Source organism: Neoarius graeffei, chromosome 11 (genome assembly GCF_027579695.1).
Source record: "Neoarius graeffei isolate fNeoGra1 chromosome 11, fNeoGra1.pri, whole genome shotgun sequence".
Taxonomy (NCBI): domain Eukaryota; kingdom Metazoa; phylum Chordata; class Actinopteri; order Siluriformes; family Ariidae; genus Neoarius; species Neoarius graeffei.
Genome location: NC_083579.1, coordinates 61,551,735 through 61,572,280, shown reverse-complemented (window position 1 = coordinate 61,572,280; position 20,546 = coordinate 61,551,735). Strand labels below are relative to the sequence as shown.

General features: G+C 42.5%; 1 protein-coding gene across 2 annotated transcripts in view; it reads right to left on the bottom strand.

The window, feature by feature from the left end:
- Positions 1-6,483: 6,483 nt before the first annotated feature.
- The window catches only part of sash1b (SAM and SH3 domain containing 1b), a 186,699-nt gene continuing 172,636 nt past the window's right edge, over positions 6,484-20,546 (bottom strand). For both annotated transcript variants that reach the window (XM_060934473.1, XM_060934474.1), the window contains exons 18-20: positions 18,187-18,989; positions 7,198-7,329; positions 6,484-7,108 (exon numbers count right to left, since the gene is read on the bottom strand). In XM_060934473.1, coding sequence (XP_060790456.1) covers positions 7,067-7,108; positions 7,198-7,329; positions 18,187-18,989 — 977 coding nt within the window. In that variant the 3' untranslated portion in view covers positions 6,484-7,066. The remainder of the gene's footprint in view (positions 7,109-7,197; positions 7,330-18,186; positions 18,990-20,546) is intronic.

Here is a 20,546-nt window from a genome sequence, read left to right as displayed (position 1 = left end):
TTAATGCAGACTGTTGCCTTGAAATTTCAAGTATTCTCAACTATTCTTTTTTTACAGTGCAGGGTCACGGTCAAGCTGGAGCCTATCCCAGCTGACTATATGGGCGAGAGGTGGAGTACACCCTGGACAAGTCGCCAGATCATCGCAAGGCTGACACATAGAGACAAACAACCATTCACACTCACATTCACACCTACGGTCAATTTAGAGCCACCAATTAGCCTAACCTGCATGTTTTTGGACTGTGGGGGAAACCAGAGCACCCGGAAGGAACCCATGCAGACACGAGGAGAACATGCAAACTCCACACAGAAAGGCCTCCGTTGGCCACTGGTCTCAAACACGGAACCTTCTTGCTGTGAGGCAATAGTGCTTATCACTACACCACACCACCGTGCCACCCTTGAGTTATTTATAATCATGTAATCTATTATGCCCCAAATGAGGATGGGTTCCCTTTTGAGTCTGGGTCCTTAAGTTTCTTCCTCATGCCATCTTAGGGTGTTTTTCCTTGTCACTCTTGTCTCAGGCTTGCTCATTAGGGATAAGTTCTAATTCATATGTTTAAAGTCTAGAGGGCTGTGGGGATGAAGAGGACAGGATGGAATGAAGTGTGGGCCACAGCAGCTGACAGACCTGGTTGACAGCAGAGTGTAGAGGCTATATGTTCCACCTGTATGAACGAGACGGTCTCAGTCATGCTTCAGAACTGGTTAGATGCAAACTGGTATGAAATTGCTATTCTGAGGTTGTCTTTTGTACTTCATGTCAAAACAGACAACACTAACACACCCTTATTCTTGGGTCATATCTAGAATATAAATCTGTCTGTGATGTTTGAAGAGGATGACACATACAGATGCTTTCATTGGCCTGCATTTCACTAGACCGCAATCTTATTGAAAACTAGTGGGATTATTTGGAACAGCAGGTACAGAATCTTTACGTGACAGAATTAATGCTGTTATTAAGGTGACTGGAGGCATAAGCTTTAAGCAAGAAATGGCACACTAATTTTCTTACCCACTGACTTGGATGTGCAGTTCAGCTGGAGTCTGTAGGTGACTATTTTGGTGTTAAAGCTGCAGTTTCAAATAATCCCACTTCTATTAAGTACTAAGCATGAGTTTTCAGTGGGATTGAGGGCCAGTGACTTTGCAGGTCAAAATGTCCAAGCAGCCATCATGCTCATTGAATATCATTCACAGATTTGGTGAGACGCACCCAACAGTTCTTAATCTGGAATGTATAAATTTCAGCATTGTGTTCTGTTTAAATAGCATTGTGTAGTTGTGTTCGTTTTTTTTTTTAACACAAAAGGAAACCTCAGAGCCTGGCCAACAACACAAACTCCAAGTTTTACAATTAACCTACATTCATTCAGGTGACCTATTTAACCTACTGACATTAGAAAATATTTGTGGATTTGTGCTATTCATGGATGTCATACATTTTTAGAAGGGGCGCTTATCATATTAATTTACCAAATTTATCAGATGAACTTAATCCAATTTATGACACATTCACCTTTTTTTTCAGTAGCTGCAGTAATGAGAGAATCCCCAGCAAATTATGAACTAACACTTTTTTTTTTAGTTTAGCTATAGCCTGTAATTCTTTTTGTCTTTGATAAATGTGATTTATAAATACAACAAAGAAAACTGAAATTATATTAATCACATTAAAACTGGCATTGAGTCCATCAGTTATATAAAGCACTGGAATTTAAATAATAATACAGGATAAATCATGTTAAGAACACTACCACAAGATGGCTTATTGGGTGTAACATCCATCCATCCACCTGTAGCCGCTTATACTGTTCTACAAGGTCGCAGGCAAGCTGGAGCCTATCCCAGCTGACTATGGGCGAGAGGTGGGGTACACCCTGGACAAATTGCCAGGTTATCGCAGGGTTGGTGTAACATTTAAATAAAAATTTTTTGATTAACTGAAACTTTTCTTGTCATTACTTAAAAGGGTCTATGTGGTTTACTTTCTATTTACCTTGAAGTATAGTTTAAACTCTATTTTAAGATGCACTAAATGATGCAAACAGTTCTGTAGTTTCTTTTATTTATGGGAAACATTTAGATTGGATACATGTTGTCAATGGGCACCAGACCATGGTCAGAGGATGCTGATCACATGTGAAATCAGGTACCTTTAATTTTGCCATGGTGGCATGGTGGTGCAGTGGTCATCACTGTCGCCTCAAGAAGATTCTGGGTTCAAACCTCATGGCCAACTGGGGCCTTTCTCTGTGGAGTTCGCATGTTCTCCTTATACCTGTGTGAATTTCCTCCGGGTGTGCCAATTTCCTCCACCAGTCCAAAGACATGTGAATGAGGTTAAATGGCTACTTTAAATAATAGATGTGGATAGTTTTTTGTCTTTGTGTTAGTCACGCAATCGACTGGTGACTTGCCCAGGGTGTACCTTGCCTGAAATCAGCTGGGATTCAACTTCCCCTCTGGGCCTGACAGATAAGTGGTATAGATAATGGATGGATGGATGATTTGGTCATGCATCTTAAAGAAAAAGTCCATTAATACTGAAGATCTTTGGGAAATTCTTACTTATGGGGAGTGTTTTAGATGTTCACTTATTGTATTGGATCTCATATTGACTAGAATGCAATCTATTTCCTGCTATGTCCTTGAATCAGATCAGCTACCATCAGTGTTTTATTTCTGTAGCTAACTGCTAAAATTCAATCTGGACACTGAAAAACCATTTTAGAACACAAAAATAAATAGATTTTTAGATTAGGTTATGGTTAAATAAATCATAAGACTTCATGGTGGTGTTTTGTTTTATTATGTTCTTCCTAAGAAGTTTGTATAATCTACACACAAGACCTTTAAAGCCATTTCAGAGGAATAAAGTATGTAATAATGACAATACAGAGTGTATCCTTGAATATCCCCTGGAACAGTGAAAAAAACCCTATTTTTTGATAAACAATTTGAGGAAAACGTATAGAAATAATAATAATTTAAAAAAAACCTTTGGAATAGCATGTCTGTTGTCTAGCATGTCAGAAAATAAATCCAACATGTTTACCCTTATCTTTTACAAAAAATAACAGTAATATTTGAAAACCATTCCCGAAATTTCAGTAGCAAAGAACAATGTGACCCTCAATTCAATACACAGTAAATGTATGGATTCTTCTTTCCATGGTCTTACATACAAGACTAAATGCAGAGTGTTGAAAATTAAACTAAAGAACCAAACCAAATGAGAAACTAAATTGCACATGGCTTCACCAGAATCAAGAACCACTGATCTTGTTGTTTCATAATAAAGCCAAGTAGGTGTCCAGTATCTTTAATCACAATCTTCATTTTTCAAGGTGAGACTAAACACATTTTAAAACAAATGCAAATTCACAAGTCATCACAGAGAGCACCTATTTTATATTTACACCTGAAAGGCAGCAGTCATACTTCACAATTAATCACATTCATTACATTCTAGTTTACAAGTATTAGATTTAGAGATTTAAAAAGTTTCAAGATGCTGATCTAGTGCTGGCTCAACACAAGTACTGAATTAATTATATTCTATACAACCAGCCATGAAAAAAATTACAGATACAGAGCAAGCAGGTTTCTGATTTCACAAAACTATTTTCTGAAACCTGTTAAAACGTTAAAAGAAAAGACTGGGCAACATCATGATATATTGATATTGGTATTACAGTATCTTTTTATACATTTTTAAAACTACAAACTGATTAGAAGCAGCTGACTCTGTGTTAAAACATTGTACCGAATATTTAAAAATCGTTAAATGTTAAAATTTTATTACAGTTGTAATTTTTTTCCCTTCTTTTCAGTGATAAATAAATGTATTTTTCTGGACAATAAATAAAAGCATCACCTAGCTCAATATTTCACAGATTTTTTTAATTAAAATGCAACACTACTGTTTTGCTGGCAGTTTGTTAACAAGCTTAAATTGTGATATATATACACACACACACACATTTATCATAAACATTTTCAGGTTTTGTAATACGTTATATTGCCTGCCTTTAATTAAAACTGCATTAAAAAGTGACATGAAACAAAAAGTAATTTTGAAAAGAATTTAAAGCTTGTCTCCAGCAATGCTTGAAAAGTGTACAGATTTCCTTCATGACAGTCAGTAACATTCATCCTTCGTTCAAACCAATCAGGGTTGGGTTTCCCAAAAGCCTCTTAATGCTAACTAAGGCTACATCCACACGACAACGAGATGTTATTTAAAAATATATCGCGTCCAAATGGGCAACGATCAGTAAAATAATCAGCTCCATATGGCAACGCAACGCTTGCTGAAAACGATGCAATACACATGCCACACCTCTAGGGGTGCTGTAAGACGGTCCCTTCGGAGACACCAGAACAATAGAAGTAGTAAGGATGCATGTGTATAAACTATTATGCGCGAGACTTCATATTAGCCACAAAGTCAGGAAAACCTGTTCGGAAAATTACATTATAATGACCAAATACTGTACAATGAAAAGTATTTTTCCAGTCTCACCTGTGAAAGGTAATCCCATGTGATCTCGTTTGGACGGCAAACCTGTTGGTACAGTTAAACACAGCTAATCTTTATTCTCCGCTTTGACCTTTCCAATATGGCGGCGAGGATGACGTATGATTTTACGCGGAAGGCGGCGTCTTTAATGGTCCGGAATAAATTGAATGCTACACGTTGATGGATTAATTTGTTGTTTCTCACCTGTGAAAGGTAATCCCATGTGATCTCATTTGGACGGTAAACCTGTTGGTACAGTTAAACGCAGCACATGAATCTTTATTCTCCGCTTTGACCTATCCAATATGGCGGCGAGGATGATGTATGATTCTACGCGGAAGGCGGCGTCTTTAATGGTCCGGAATAAATTGAATGCTACGTTGATGGATTAATTTGTTCTTCTACGCCCTTTTTGAGGAATGTATTGTAGGACTTAAACCATCATCTGAAGAGGTGAGATCGCTCCTTTTTTTCCCTATTTTTGCTGGCGGGATTGACTCTGCCCTAAGGGCAGAGTCTCTCTCTCTCTCTCTCACTTTGCACCATTACACAATAAATATTCACAGTGAAAATATTTTGTAAGCGCGTTTCATGAACCAAGTTATAGGATTTGTTGACAACTCGCATCGAGTTCGTTACACTTCTACCCGGTGTGAAGCACTCACAGTCATGTGGTTGTGACATCATCGTAAACAAATCCGTTCTACTCATCCAGATGACTTCACAACGGCAACGTTGCCAGATCTTTCCACTCTGGAACCCGTTCTCAAAAAGATTGCGTTTTGGGCACCCAAAACGCCGGTGCCGTGTGGACGCCAGGCCTAAACGATAAGCAATTGTATCGGAGTCACCTGAATCCGTTGCCATGTGGACAGGGCCTAAGAGAGAGAGTATAGATAGTTTTCACATGACGTCACAGAGTCGGGGATTCCCTGGTGGCGGCCATCTTGGAGGGCTAGCTTACCGTACGGGTCACTGAGCACACATTGTAGCGCGCGAGTTACATTCATTTATATATTATTTACATTTATAGTTACATTACTACTATTTAAAGCTAGCAGTGGTGCACACCTGTTGTATTCACGGCTGTCGTAATAGGTCAGATGATGAAGTCAAGTGGAGCTTTTATGGAATTCCCACTGTACGGGAGCACTCAGCATACAAAGGAGAAATCTATGGCTTGCGAGAATCAACCGCAAGGATTATCAGCCTTCCAAACACAGCAAAGTCTGCTCCGATCATTTTATAAGTAGTAAGTTGTTTAAATAAACAATCAATTGTGTTTAAGTTTGTTTTTGGAAACCAAAACATCATGTGAACACTCTCTGGAGAATGTCTAACTGGAACCGCTGAGTGTACGTTTACATTGTAATGTACACTTAATATCGCTCGTTTGTCACGTTTCTATTTGACACTTGTCACTTCACTCACGCAAGGGTCATTTTTGAAAAACATTTTAGGTCTATTCTGTATAATTTGATTTGTGTTTGGGATGCAAACAGCGCACCTTTTGGCGGATGCCGCCTGAATCGCGCAGATCCGGGGGTTTTTTTGGGGGGGGGGGGGGGGGGGGGGGTTTGGAGTGTCTGATTATAATTTCAAAGTAAATTCTGTATTAAAATTACTAAATAAGCAAATCCATTACAGTCCATGAAACAGGAAGTATAAGGATGAGAAAAAAACATTTTAAATCGGGAAGCTGCGCACACTTGTGCAGCCCGAGCAGTGTGCAGGACTGCGCAAATGTGCGCAGCTTCCCAATTTAAACTGTTTTTTTCTCATCCTTATACTTCCTGTTTCATGGACTGTAACGGATTTGCTTATTTAGTAATTTTAATACAGAATTTACTTTGAAATTATAATCAGACACTCCAACGCCCCCCCTAAAAAATAAAATAAATCGGATCTGCGCGATTCAGGCGGCATCCGCCAAAAGGCGCGCTGTGAATATATAAAGTTGTATATATCAGACAGCCTTTAAAGTTTGATGAAGTCAGTTTCAGGCTTTGGAGCAGGCTTTGGCAGTTTCAGGCTTTGGCAACCCTGCATAGTCACTTGAAAATGCATCTTTGTCCACTTCATAGGGGTCAATTCCCCCAATCAAGGCCAGTTTGGCTGCATACCGTGAGATGTGTATCTATATACTTCTGTTTGCTTGAGTTTGCCCACATTGATCTTTATTTTAGAAAACTGACTATATAACTTCATAAATTCGTCCGAGATAACGTAGCCAGTAGTGGCGATGGTCCGTTTTGTTTGCCCTCCAAGATGGCGGCTGGGGGGCGTTCCCCGGAATGCCGTGACGTCAGTGAAAACTATCTATTCATTGTGATGCTCGCTCTACCCTTTAACGATGATCTTTGTGCTATGATGCTTTCGGGTAACCCACTCCAGACCTGATACATTTACATCCTTAATGGCTGACTGCTGCTGTGATCTGGTGATATTATCAGACAGTTGATCAAGCAAGCATCCGTGCCAGAGAGTAACATGTGATAACATGAAGGCCTGGGATCCAGCATTAATCAAAGGATTATAGCTTTATACAAATCTCTGATAGTCCTCTCAGTGGGATCTGACGAATAAAAGAAATTAAGATCAGAATGAAGAACATTTGAGTAACTTTATGTAAGATGTGAAAAGTCACATCTATATGATACTCACTGCTATACGGTGCTGTCTGCGAAGCAGTTGGATTCTGGTCTGATCCATTACTGTGGCAATATCCCCCAAAGGTTTGTCCAAATCTTCAGAGTACCTTTGAATGAGGGAGAATGGGACTGTGTAACGGCCATGCTGCAAAACAGGGAAAAATATTTATACAACTAAATTACATACAAAATGGATGGATGGACAATCCATTCATTATACAGTGGTGCTTGAAAGTTTGTGAACACTTTAGAATTTTCTATATTTCTGCATAAATATGACCTAAAACAATCAGATTTTCACACAAGTCCCAAAAGTAAATAAAGAGAACCCAGTTAAACAAATGAGACAAAAATATTATACTTGGTCATTTATTTAGTGAGAAAATTGATCCAATATTGCATATCTGTGAGTGGCAAAAGTATGTGAACTTTTAGGATTAGCAGTTAATTTGAAGGTGAAATTAGAGTCAGGTGTTTTCAATCAATCGGATGACAATCAGGTGAGAGTGGGCACCCTGTTTTATTTAAAGAACAGGGATCTATCAAAGTCTGATCTTTACAACACGTTTGTGGAAGTGTATCATGGCACAAACAAAGGAGATTTCTGAGGACCTCAGAAAATGCATTGTTGATGCTCATCAGGTTACAAAACCATCTCTAAAAAGTTTGGACTCCACCATTTCACAGTCCAACAGATTGTGTACAAATGGAGGAAATTCAAGACCATTGTTACCCTCCCCAGGAGTGGTCAACCAACAAAGATCACTCCAAGAACAGGGCGTGTAATAGTCGGCGAGGTCACAAAAGACCCCAGGGTACTGTAACTTCTAAGCAACTGAAGACCTCTCTCACATTGGCTAATGTTCATGAGTCCACCATCAGGAGAACACTGAATAACAAATGGTGTGTATGGCAGGGTTGCAAGGAGAAAGCCACTGCTCTCCAAAAAGAACACTGCTGCTCATCTGCAGTTTGCTAAAGATCACATGGACAAGGCTATTGGAAAAATGTTTTGTGGACAGATGAGACCAAAATAGAACTTTTTGGTTTAAATGAGAAGCATTATGTTTGGAGAAAGGAAAACACCGTGTTCCAGCATAAGAACCTTATCCCATCTGTGAAACATGGTGGTGGTTGTATCGTGGTTTGGGCCTGTTTTGCTGCATCTGGGCCAGGACAGCTTGCAATCATTGATGGAACAATGAATTCTGAATTATACCAGTGAATTCTAAAGGAAAATGTCAGGACATCTGTTCATGAACTGAATCTGAAGAGAAGGTGGGTCATGCAGCAAGACAGCAACCCTAAATACACAAGTCGTTCTACCAAAGAATGGTTAAAGAAAAATAAAGTTATTGTTTTGGAATGGCTGAGTCAAAATCCTGACCTTAATCCAATTGAATTATTGTGGAAGGTCCTGAAGCGAGCAGTCCATATGAGGAAACCCACCAACATCCCAGAGTTGAAGCTGTTCTGTATGGAGGAATGGGCTAAAATTCTTCCAAGCCGGTGTGCAGGACTGATCAACAGTTACTGGAAACATTTAGTTGCAGTTATTGCTGCACAAGGGGGTCACACCAGATACTGAAAGCAAAGGTTCACATACTTTTGCCACTCACAGATATGTAATATTGCATCATTTTCCTCACTAAATAAATCTCGTCTCGTCTTGTCTCGTCTCGTCTTCTTCCGCTTATCCGGGGCCGGGTCGCGGAGGCAGCAGTCTGAGCATGGAAGCCCAAACTTCCCTTTCCCCAGACACCTCGGCCAACTCCTCGGGAAGAACACCGAGGCGTTCCCAGGCCAGCCGAGAGACATAGTCCCTCCAGCGTGTCCTGGGTCTTCCCCAGGGCCTCCTCCCGGGGGGACATGCCTGGAACACCTCCCCAGGGAGGCGTCCAGGAGGCACCTCAGCTGATTCCTCTCGATGTGGAGGAGCAGCGGCTCTACTCCGAGCTCCTCCCGAGTGATTGTACTTCTCACCCTATCTCTAAGGGAGCGCCCAGCCACCCTGCAAAGGAAACTCATTTCGGCCGCTTGTATCCATGATCTTGTTCTTTCTGTCATTACCCAAAGCTCATGACCATAGGTGAGAGTCGGAACGTAGATCGACCGGTAAATCGAGAGCTTCGCCTTTTGGCTCAGCTCCTTCTTCACCATGATGGACCGGTAAAGTGACCGCATCACTGCGGAGGCCGCACCGATCCATCTGTCGATCTCACGCTCTATCCTTCCCTCACTCGTGAACAAGATCCTGAGATACTTAAACTCCACTTGAGGCAGGACTTCTCCACCAACCTGGAGAGGGCAAGCCACCCTTTTCCGGTCGAGAACCATGGCCTCGGACTTGGAGGTGCTGATTCTCATCCCAGCCACTTCACACTCGACTGCAAACTGCCCCAGTGCATGCTGAAGGTCCTGGTTTGCGGAAGCCAACAGGACAACATCATCTGCAAAAAGCAGAGATGAAATCCTGTGGTTCCCAAACAGGATTCCTTCCAGCCCCTGGCTGCACCTAGAAATTCTGTCCATAGAAATTATGAACAGAACCGGTGACAAAGGGCAGCCCTACCGGAGTCCAACATGCACTGGGAACAGGTCTGACTTACTGCCAGCAATGCAAACCAGACTCCTGCTCTGTTTGTACAGGGACCAGACAGCCCTTAGCAAAAGGCCCCGAACCCCATACTCCCGAAGCACCCCCCACAGAATACCACAAGGGACATGGTCGAATGCCTTCTCCAGATCCACAAAGCACATGTGGACTGGTTGGGCAAACTCCCATGAACCCTCGAGCACCCTATGAAGGGTATAGAGCTGGTCCAGTGTTCCGCGACCAGGACGAAAACCACATTGTTCCTCCTGGATCCGAGGTTCAACTATCGGCCGAATTCTCCTCTCCAGTACCCTGGAGTAAGCCTTCCCTGGGAGGCTGAGAAGTGTGATTCCCATATAACTGGAGCACATTCTCCGGTCCCCTTTCTTAAAAAGAGGGACCACCACCCCAGTCTGCCACTCCAGAGGCACTGTCCCCGACCGCCACGCAATGTTGCAGAGGTGTGTCAGCCAAGACAGCCCCACAACATCCAGAGACTTGAGATACTCGGGGCAGATCTCATCCACCCCCGGTACCTTGCCACCGAGGAGCTTGCTAACCACCTCAGTGACTTCGGCTTGGGTAATGGACGAGTCCGCCCACGAGTCATCAGCCTCCACTTCCTCAATGGAAGACGTGATTGTGGGATTGAGGAGATCCTCAAAGTATTCCTTCCACCGGCCAACAATGTCCCCAGTCGAGGTCAACAGCTTCCCACCCGCACCGTAAACAGTGTTGGCAGAGTACTGCTTCCCCCTCCTGAGGCGCCGGACGGTTTGCCAGAATTTCTTCGAGGCCGACTGATAGTCCTCCTCCATGGCCTCACCGAACTCCTCCCAGTTCCGAGTTTTTGCTTCCGCAACTGCCTGAGCTGTGGCACACCTGGTCTGCCGATACCCGTCAGCTGCCTCAGGAGTCCTGGAGGCCAACATGGCCCAATAGGACTCCTTCTTCAGCTTGACGGCATCCTTTACTTTCGGTGTCCACCACCAGGTTCGGGGATTGCCGCCACGACAGGCACCAGAGACCTTGTGGCCACAGCTCCAAACAGCCGCGTCTACAATGGAGGTAGAGAACATGGTCCACTCAGACTCAATGTCCCCCGCCGAATGGTTCAGATCGGGGAGGCCGTTCCTCCCAATCACGCCCCTCCAGGTGTCACTCTCGCCGCCCATGTGAGCGTTGAAGTCCCCCAGTAGAACAGTGGAGTCCCCAGTCTGAGCACCTCTCAGTACCTCTCCCAGGGACTCCAAGAAGGCTGGATACTCTATACTGCTATTCGGCCCGTAGGCACAAACAACAGCAAGAGCCCTCTCCCCAATCCGAAGGCGCAGAGAGGCGACCCTCTCGTTCACTGGGGTAAACTCCAACACATGGTGGCTGAGCTGGGGAGCTATAAGCAAGCCCACACCAGCCCGCCGCCGTTCACCATGGGCGACTCCAGAGAAGTGGAGAGTCCAGCCCCTCTTGAGGAGCTGGGTTCCGGAGCCCAAGCTGTGCGTGGAGGTGAGCCCGACTATCTCTAGCCGGTAGCCAGTACCTCTCAACCTCCTGCACAAGCTCAGGCTCTTTCCCCCCCAGCGAAGTGACATTCCATGTCCCAACAGCTAGCCACTGTGTCTGGGGATCAGGTCATCGAGGCCCCTGCCTTCAACTGCCACCCAATCCACACTGCACCAGCCCCTTACGGCTACCTCTGTGGGTGGTGAACCCACAGGAGATCGGGCCCACGTCACCACTTCGGGCTGAGCCCAGCCGGGCCCCGTGGGCAAAGGCCTGGCCACCAAGCGCCTGCATACGAGCCCCAACCCCAGGCCTGGCTCCAGGGTGGGGCCCCGGTTGCGCCATACCGGGCGACGTCATGGTCCTTGATTGATTATTCTTCATAAGGGGTTTTGATGAACTGCTCTTGGTCTGGCCCATCACCTAGGACCTGTCTGCCTTGGGAGACCCTAACAGGGGCGTAATGCCCCCGACAACATAGTTCCTAGGATCATTCAAGCACACAAACCTCTCCACCACAATAAGGTGGCAGTTCTAGGAGGGGCACTAAATAAATGACCAAGTATAATATTTTTGTCTCATTTGTTTAACTGGGTTCTCTTTATCTACTTTTAGGACTTGTGTGAAAATCTGATTTTGTTTTAGGTCATATTTATGCAGAAATATAGAAAATTCTAAAGGGTTCACAAACTTTCAAGCACTGCTGTATGTTTCAGCTGGCAACAATTCTTTTATCTCTAACTGATGCAGTGAGTAGCTTCTCATTTCTTAAACAACCATGCCAAAGACATATCCCATGTTCATGGAAAAGATGTTACTGTGTTTTAGAAGGGTTAAATTATTGGCCTGCATCAAGCAAAGAAAACAACTAGGGAGATTACTGAAATTACTGGAATTGGATTAAGAACTGTCCAACACAATATGAAAACCTGAAAGGATAGTGGTGAACGGTCAACTTCAAGGAAGAAAAACTTTGGTGTTGAAAAAAAAAAATCTTGACTGACCATTATCAGAGATCACTTAAGTACTTGAAGTTGAATCATATTTAAAATAAAATAAATCAAACAATAGGACTCAAGACTATGATTAACAGTGAACGTAAGAGCATTTCCACACACAATGCAGTACACATCTGAATTAATAAACTCATCCCTAATGAGATCTCTCCTTTGCTTTCTCTGGTCCATGTTCAATGTGGTGCACACGACGATACCAAACAGGACAGTGACAACTTTTCTCCATTTCAATAGACTGAATGACTGATTACATGAATTAGTATCATAGGTGTCTTCAATAAGGTTAAACAATTAGTTCGAAATATTACTATAATCCAATTATTTATCATCTTTTCTCGGGGGTACCAACAAAATCTGTCCAGACTATTTTAGAATACAGTATCTTTGTAAAATAAACAATAAATCTTTTCTTTTCACACTTTTTTTTGCTTTACTCTATGACATTCCAAAGGCATACAAGTATACGTGAGAAATTTGCTTTTAATTTCATTACTTTTCAGGAGGAATAAAAGATTGTTTCAACAAGCTGTAATGGTACCAACAAATTTGTCCATGTCGGTATGCTGTTAAGTGATAACAGGACCTAACTTTCTATAGCAATATGTTATATCTTGTCATGTTTTATTCCTTGCATATACACAGCAAAGATGTGAGTATGCGTATTAAATTGGATAACAAAACGTCCACACAGCAGCAACCTTTCTGTCAGAAAAGGTCAGTTATAAAAGTGGCCACTGGAAACATAGCATGATTGTGCACAGTGAAAGACAAACATGTCAATTATCTTCTGTTACATTTAATGCTGGTAAGGAGAAACTGATTACATTTACAATTGGCTGTCAAAACTTGGTTAACCAATTAAGAGGCTGCTCATTATAACATCTGAATTAAGAAGATCAAAGATGCTTGTTCTATTACCACAATAAAAAATAAAATAAACCCTAATTCCCCACAACATCTTTACTAAACCTTGATGTACAGTATCAGTCAAAAATTTGGAAACACCTAATTCAATGGTTTTTCTTTTTATAATTAATAGCAAGAGTGCTCTGAAACCACAATATGCCCCGCTGGCAACTATGCCATAACTCTGGTAAAATGCGACTGAATTGAACAAAATTGCAATATGCGTATTAGCGACATATAACAAAGAATCCTGCCAAGTTTTGTGAAATTCCTCCAAAAACTGTGAGAGGAGTTGATTTCAGAAGGTAAGTACCCTTCCTGAAACGGACAGACAGACATCACCATGACATAATCCCCCTTCAGGCCTTTCGGCCAGCAGGGGATAAAAACTTTTGCCAAATTGCATGAAATTCCTCCAAAAATTGTGAGAGGAGTTGATTTCAGAAGAACATACACCCTCATGAAATTGTCAAAGTACAAGCTATTTAATTAAGGGTCAAAAGTCTGGTAAAATTTTCACAAACGAAATTAAATTACAATATGCGTATTACCGTCATATAACAAGGCCTTTTGCCAAGCTTCGAGAAATTCGTCCATAAATTGTGAGAGGAGTTGGTGTCAGAAGGAAAACACACTCATGAAATTGTCAATATAATTTTGTTAATCAAGGGCTGTATCTCTGGTAAAATGTGACCGAATTTAACGAAAATTACAATATGCGTAATACCAACATATAAAAAGAATCGTGCCATGTTTCATGAAATTCCTCCAAAAATTATGAGAGGAGCTGATTTCAGAAGGAGAACACCCTTCCCAGGAGGGAGGGAGGGACGGACAGACAGAAATCACCACAACAGAATCCCCCTTCGGGCCTTTCGGCCAGTGGGGGATAAAAATAAATGACACTTCATGTCTTCCATATCTATCTAGTACCTCGGGGGGGGCTCATTCACACTGACATTGGTCAAATAAATATAGTATATCCTAAACAAAATCATGAAGAGGCTTTGAGAGGCATTGTGAGTGAAATCCCTTACTGAGCAGGTACTGAGATTTAATCTCCAGCTCCATGAGATCATCATGGATATAGAATAATGCCAGGCCAGAGACGAAAGAATTCACACTTGCGGCTTGCCAGACAGGCGCCCTGTGGAGACGCTTGATAACGTTCCTATCAGCCAGCTTTCTTCCAGTTCTCATCATGAAAATGATCATTTGACACTTCATCTCAATCCAAGCCATATCTCCAGTGCTAACTCGATTTAAATTAATCCTGAATTAGAGATATTACAGGATCAAACCAGACTTTCTACAATCAACTATTATACACTTATAGAGGAAATACAGTCAATACTCAAAAGTAGAAATATAAGCTAGGAACACTTAAACAATCGTATCAGACATGACTGATGAGCTTTTAGCCTAATTTACACTCCGTGAGAAACTGACCGGAACGGCACATGCAATATGTCGCACTGCTGGAGAGAAAAACTGAAGGCAGCTATACTCTTAGAAAAGAGGGGTTTCATGGATTATTTGTATGATTAGTGGTACTAACTATATAACAGAACTCTGTACACTCACCTGAGGTAGGATTCCCCCAGATAGACAAACCATATAATAATTAAAAAAAATACCTGCATTGTAATTATAAATTAATGATGGATGTCGTTTCTCTTTACTTAGTTCAGCAGTTCTTGACATCTCATCTCATCTCATTATCTCAAGCCACTTTATCCTTCTACAGGGTCGCAGGCAAGCTGGAGCCTATCCCAGCTGACTACGGGCGAAAGGTGGGGTACACCCTGGACAAGTCGCCAGGTCATCACAGGGCTGACACATAGACACAGACAACCATTCACACTCACATTCACACCTACGGTCAATTTAGAGTCACCAGTTAACCTAACCTGCATGTCTTTGGACTGTGGAGGAAACCGGAGTACCCGGAGGAAACCCACGCGGACACAAGGAGAACATGCAAACTCCACACAGAAAGGCCCTCGCCGGCCCCGGGGCTCAAACCTATGACCTTCTTGCTGTGAGGCGACAGCGCTAACCACTACACCACTGTGCCGCCCCAGTTCTTGACATGATATAGATTATTACAGTTGTGGAATAGGGCTATTTACTGTATTTTTATTATTTAGTATTTATTGTTTGAGCTCAAACACATTAAGAAGGCAAAAAAATTGCACTAATTAACTTTTGCTGAGGCACATTTGTTAATTGAAAAGCATTCCAGGTGACTACCTCATGAAGCTGGTTAAGATAATGCAAAGCGTCTATCTTAATTATCAAATTCCATGTTATTTCACAGTTTTGATTTCTTCAATATTGCTCCACAATGTAGAAAACAGTCAAAATACGGAAAAACCTACAAACGAGTAGGTGCGCCCAAACTTTTGACTGGTACTGTAAGTATAATACAACCCCGATTCCAAAAAAGTTGGGACAAAGTACAAATAGTAAATAAAAACAGAATGCAATAATTTACAAATCTCAAAAACTGATTTTGTATTCACAATAGAACATAGACAACATATCAAATGTCGAAAGTGAGACATTTTGAAATTTCATGCCAAATATTGGCTCATTTGAAATTTCATGAAAGCAACACATCTCAAAAAAGTTGGGACAGGGCAATAAGAGGCTGGAAAAGTTAAAGGTACAAAAAAGGAACAGCTGGAGGACCAAATTGCAACTCATTAGGTCAACTGGCAATAGGTCATTAACATGACTGGGTATAAAAAGAGCATCTTGGAGTGGCAGCGGCTCTCAGAAGTAAAGATGGGAAGAGGATCACCAATCCCCCTAATTCTGCGCCGACAAATAGTGGAGCAATATCAGAAAGGAGTTTGACAGTATAAAATTGCAAAGAGTTTGAACATATCATCATCTACAGTGCATAATATCATCAAAAGATTCAGAGAATCTGGAAGAATCTCTGGGCGTAAGGGTCAAGGCCGGAAAACCATACTGGGTGCCCGTGATCTTCGGGCCCTTAGACGGCACTGCATCACATATGCCCCTTTTCCACCAAAGCAGTTCCAGGGCTGGTTCAGGGCCAGTGCTTAGTTTGGAACCAAGTTTTCTGTTTCTACTGACAAAGAACTGGCTCTGGGGCCAGAAAAACCGGTTCCAGGCTAGCACCAACTCTTTGCTGGGCCAGAGGAAAGAACTGCTTACGTCAGCGGGGGGGCGGAGTTGTTAAGACCGACAACAATAGCAAGACCGCAAAAGGTCGCCATTTTTAAGCGACGAGAAGCAGCAGCTGTACAAACGCGAAGTCATCTATTATTGTTGTTGTTGCTGCTGCTTCTTCTCCGTGTTGTTGTTGCTACGATGTTCGCGCCAAGGTTTATGCAAACGCAGCGACATAACTGACGTATACAGCGACGTAATGACGTGGCTTGCCTTAGCACCCCGAGCTATGGAAAAGCAAACTGGTTCTCAGCTGGCTCGCAAATTGAACGAGTTGTGAACCAGCACTGGCCCCGAACCAGCCCTGGAACTGATTTGGTGGAAAAAGGGTAATACAGGCATGCTTCTGTATTGGAAATCACAAAATGGGCTCAGGAATATTTCCAGAGAACATTATCTGTGAACACAATTCACCGTGCCATCCGCCGTTGCCAGCTAAAACTCTGTAGTTCAAAGAAGAAGCCGTATCTAAACATGATCCAGAAGCGCAGATGTCTTCTCTGGGCCAAGGCTCATTTAAAATGGACTGTGGCAAAGTGAAAAACAGTTCTGTGGTCAGACAAATCAAAATTTGAAGTTCTTTATGGAAATCAGGGACGCCATGTCATTCGGACTAAAGAGGAGAAGGACGACCCAAGTTGTTATCAATCAGCGCTCAGTTCAGAAGCCTGCATCTCTGATGGTATGGGGTTGCATTATGTGTGGCATGGGCAGCTTACACATCTGGAAAGACACCATCAATGCTGAAAAGGTACTGTATATCCAGGTTCTAGAGGAACATATGCTCCCATCCAGACGACGTCTCTTTCAGGGAAGACCTTGCATTTTCCAACATCTCATCTCATTATCTCTAGCCGCTCTATCCTGTTCTACAGGGTCGCAGGCAAGCTGGAGCCTATCCCAGCTGACTACGGGCGAAAGGCAGGGTACACCCTGGACAAGTCGCCAGGTCATCACAGGGCTGACACATAGACACAGACAACCATTCACACTCACATTCACACCTATGGTCAATTTAGAGTCACCAGTTAACCTAACCTGCATGTCTTTGGACTGTGGGGGAAAACGGAGCACCCGGAGGAAACCCACGCGGACACGGGGAGAACATGCAAACTCCACACAGAAAGGCCCTCGCCGGCCACGGGGCTCGAACCCGAACCTTCTTGCTGTGAGGCGACAGCGCTAACCACTACACCACTGTGCCGCCCCATTTTCCAACATGACAATACCAAACCACTTACTGCATCAATTACAGCATCATGGCTGCATAGAAGAAGGGTCCGGGTACTGAACTGGCCAGCCTGCAGTCCAGATCTTTCACCCATAGAAAACATTTGGCGCATCATAAAATGGAAGATACGACAAAAAGGACCTAAGACAGTTGAGCAACTAGAATCCTGCATTAGATAAGAATGGGTTAACATTCCTATCCCTAAACTTGAGCAACTTGTCTCCTCAGTCCCCAGACGTTTACAGACTGTTGTAAAGAGAAAAGGGGATGTCTCACAGTGGTAAACATGGCCTTGTCCCAACTTTTTTGAGATGTGTTGTCGTCATGAAATTTAAAATCACCTAATTTTTCTCTTTAAATGATACATTTTCTCAGTTTAAACATTTGATATGTCATCTATGTTCTATTCTGAATAAAATCTGGAATTTTGAAACTTCCACATCATTGCATTCCGTTTTTATTTACAATTTGTACTTTGTCCCAACTTTTTTGGAATCGGGGTTGTAGACCAAAAAACATGATCAGTTCCTGAATTTTACGAAATACCTTGTCAGAATAAGGCTCCTCTGTGAGGTCTATACCATCCAAGCTCAGCTTCTCTTCCACAAGTAACTCCAGATTAGGTGACCGAGCATGCTGCATTTTCTTTCCAAGCCTGCTGATAAAAGGTTTGTTGGACTTGGGTACACCAGAGGCTGTGTCTGATCTGTATGACACCAAGATGCATTGGAACTCTTTATCAAGTACAAATGGCAGTGGAAAGGGTTTAGGAGGAACTGGTGGTTTTAGACTGTGTTGGTGTAAAGGAGGATCTGGTGGAAATGTTTCAGTACTATCTACAGGTACCTCCTCACTCTCCACATCTGTGGAAGAGTCAATAGAAGGAAATGTCAGCTCATCTCCTGTGCCTAGCTCTTCAGATTCATCCTCTTGGTTGGCACATGCCTGAGATTTGAGAGCTTCATTCTGCTCAGTAGAGCTACGCTGCTGCAGCAAAGCAGCAGGTTCTACTGACTGAATGGACATCAACTCTTCTGGGTTGTGGTGCTCCTTCCTGTGGAGGATCTGATAATCCAATGAAAGAGAACGTTTCCACAAGGCTTGGGGTACAGGGATGCAAAGCAGCTCATCATAGCTCTGACTGAGAGGCTTCATGCTGAGCAAAGAGTGGCTTGTCTCCAAGTGAACAGCTTTGATGGAAGTTCTATGGAAAGGTGGCAGGAGAGACTGTGGATCCTGCCTGCTGCTGGACTGGCTGAGGGGTGGAGTGGGATACTCAGGAGATGGGAGGTGACTGGAATCGAAGCCTGATGAAGACCTGCTTAAATGAGATGCCTTTTTGCGTTTCCCTAAAAAAAAGAGCCGTGCAACATGTGACTTACAAACCAGCATGAACAATATTTAAATCAGTATGAAGAAGAGTTTACTAGATGTAACAGATGATACTAAGTTCTCCTTGCAAACACAGACACTTGACATGAGGGATAGCATGCCTTCACATACACAGCAGATGGCACAGAAATGAAAAGCAAATGGAAACAGGCAGAAATAAAAGCAGGACCGTTCAGACAAGTATGTTACAACTGTTTATTCTTTAGCCTCTATTATAACCGGTCAAGGACAAACTAAGAAAGCATATGTATTCATATTTTTCCCCAGTTAAGATACTTTCTTCTGTTCAGAGATGTATCCATCCATCCATTATCTGTAGCCGCTTATCCTGTCCTACACGGTCGCAGGCAAGCTGGAGCCTATCCCAGCTAACTATGGGCGAGAGGCGGGGTACACCCTGGACAAGTCACCAGGTCATCGCAGGGCTGACACACAGACAACCATTCACACTCACATTCACACCTATGGTCAATTTAGAGTTACCAGTTAACCTAACCTGCATGTCTTTGGACTGTGGGGGAAACCGGAGCACCCGGAGGAAACCCACGCGGACACAGGGAGAGCATGCAAACTCCACACAGAAAGGCCCTCGTCGGCTGCTGGGCTTGAACTCAGGACCTTCTTGCTGTGAGGCAACAGTGCTAACCACTACACCACCGTGCTGCCTTCAGAGATGTATATTATATGTAAATTTTATGGACGTTAGTGTTTTACTGGGAAATACACCACTTGTATTTTTCATATATGTGCTACATCCGGGACATAGAGAACCAAAACCGTGACATAAATCTCCATGTGTCTCTTGTGAGGAAATCAATGAATTGTTTTGAGAAATTTGGGTACATTTTGTTTGTGAATGTGTCTATATTATAAAAAAAAAAAATCACCATACATTTTTCATATGAAATACATCACAGATCTGAGTGACATATTTCCTGATATTTCACTTTTTTGACGTCACTCCCAGTGTTTTGCCGCTGACTAGACGCGTGTTGTCAAAATGCCAAACTGGTGCAAAATTACAATTCTTTTGATTAACTTTGGGGGGGGGGGGGGTTTGGTGGATGTGCCCATATAATATAAAGAACATTACATGGTGGTGTGAAGATGTGAAGTTTATCTTCTTGTGTTGAAACTGTTTTCACTCATTGGTTTCGCTCACTCAGGAATATATTCACCACTCGAAGATAAACTTCCCATCTTCGTGACACCTTGTAACATCCATCCTCTCTCTCTGTCATTCATATTCATATATTTTATAAACAATTGTTATGATTAATGCACATTTGCCTGGCCTAAGTCATTTCTGTAAATGTATCAGTTTTATGCTTATTTTCCTTTACATATAATAGAGGTTTTAGGCATCCATAATACTGTGCAAATTATATTATTATATGTTTAATAGAAAAATATACACAAACACAACAATTTCAAAAGTACAAGCATGGAAAATATGGTCCAAAGGGATGATTGACATTTACAAGAGCACGTCAATTTTGTTTTATTGAAGTAAA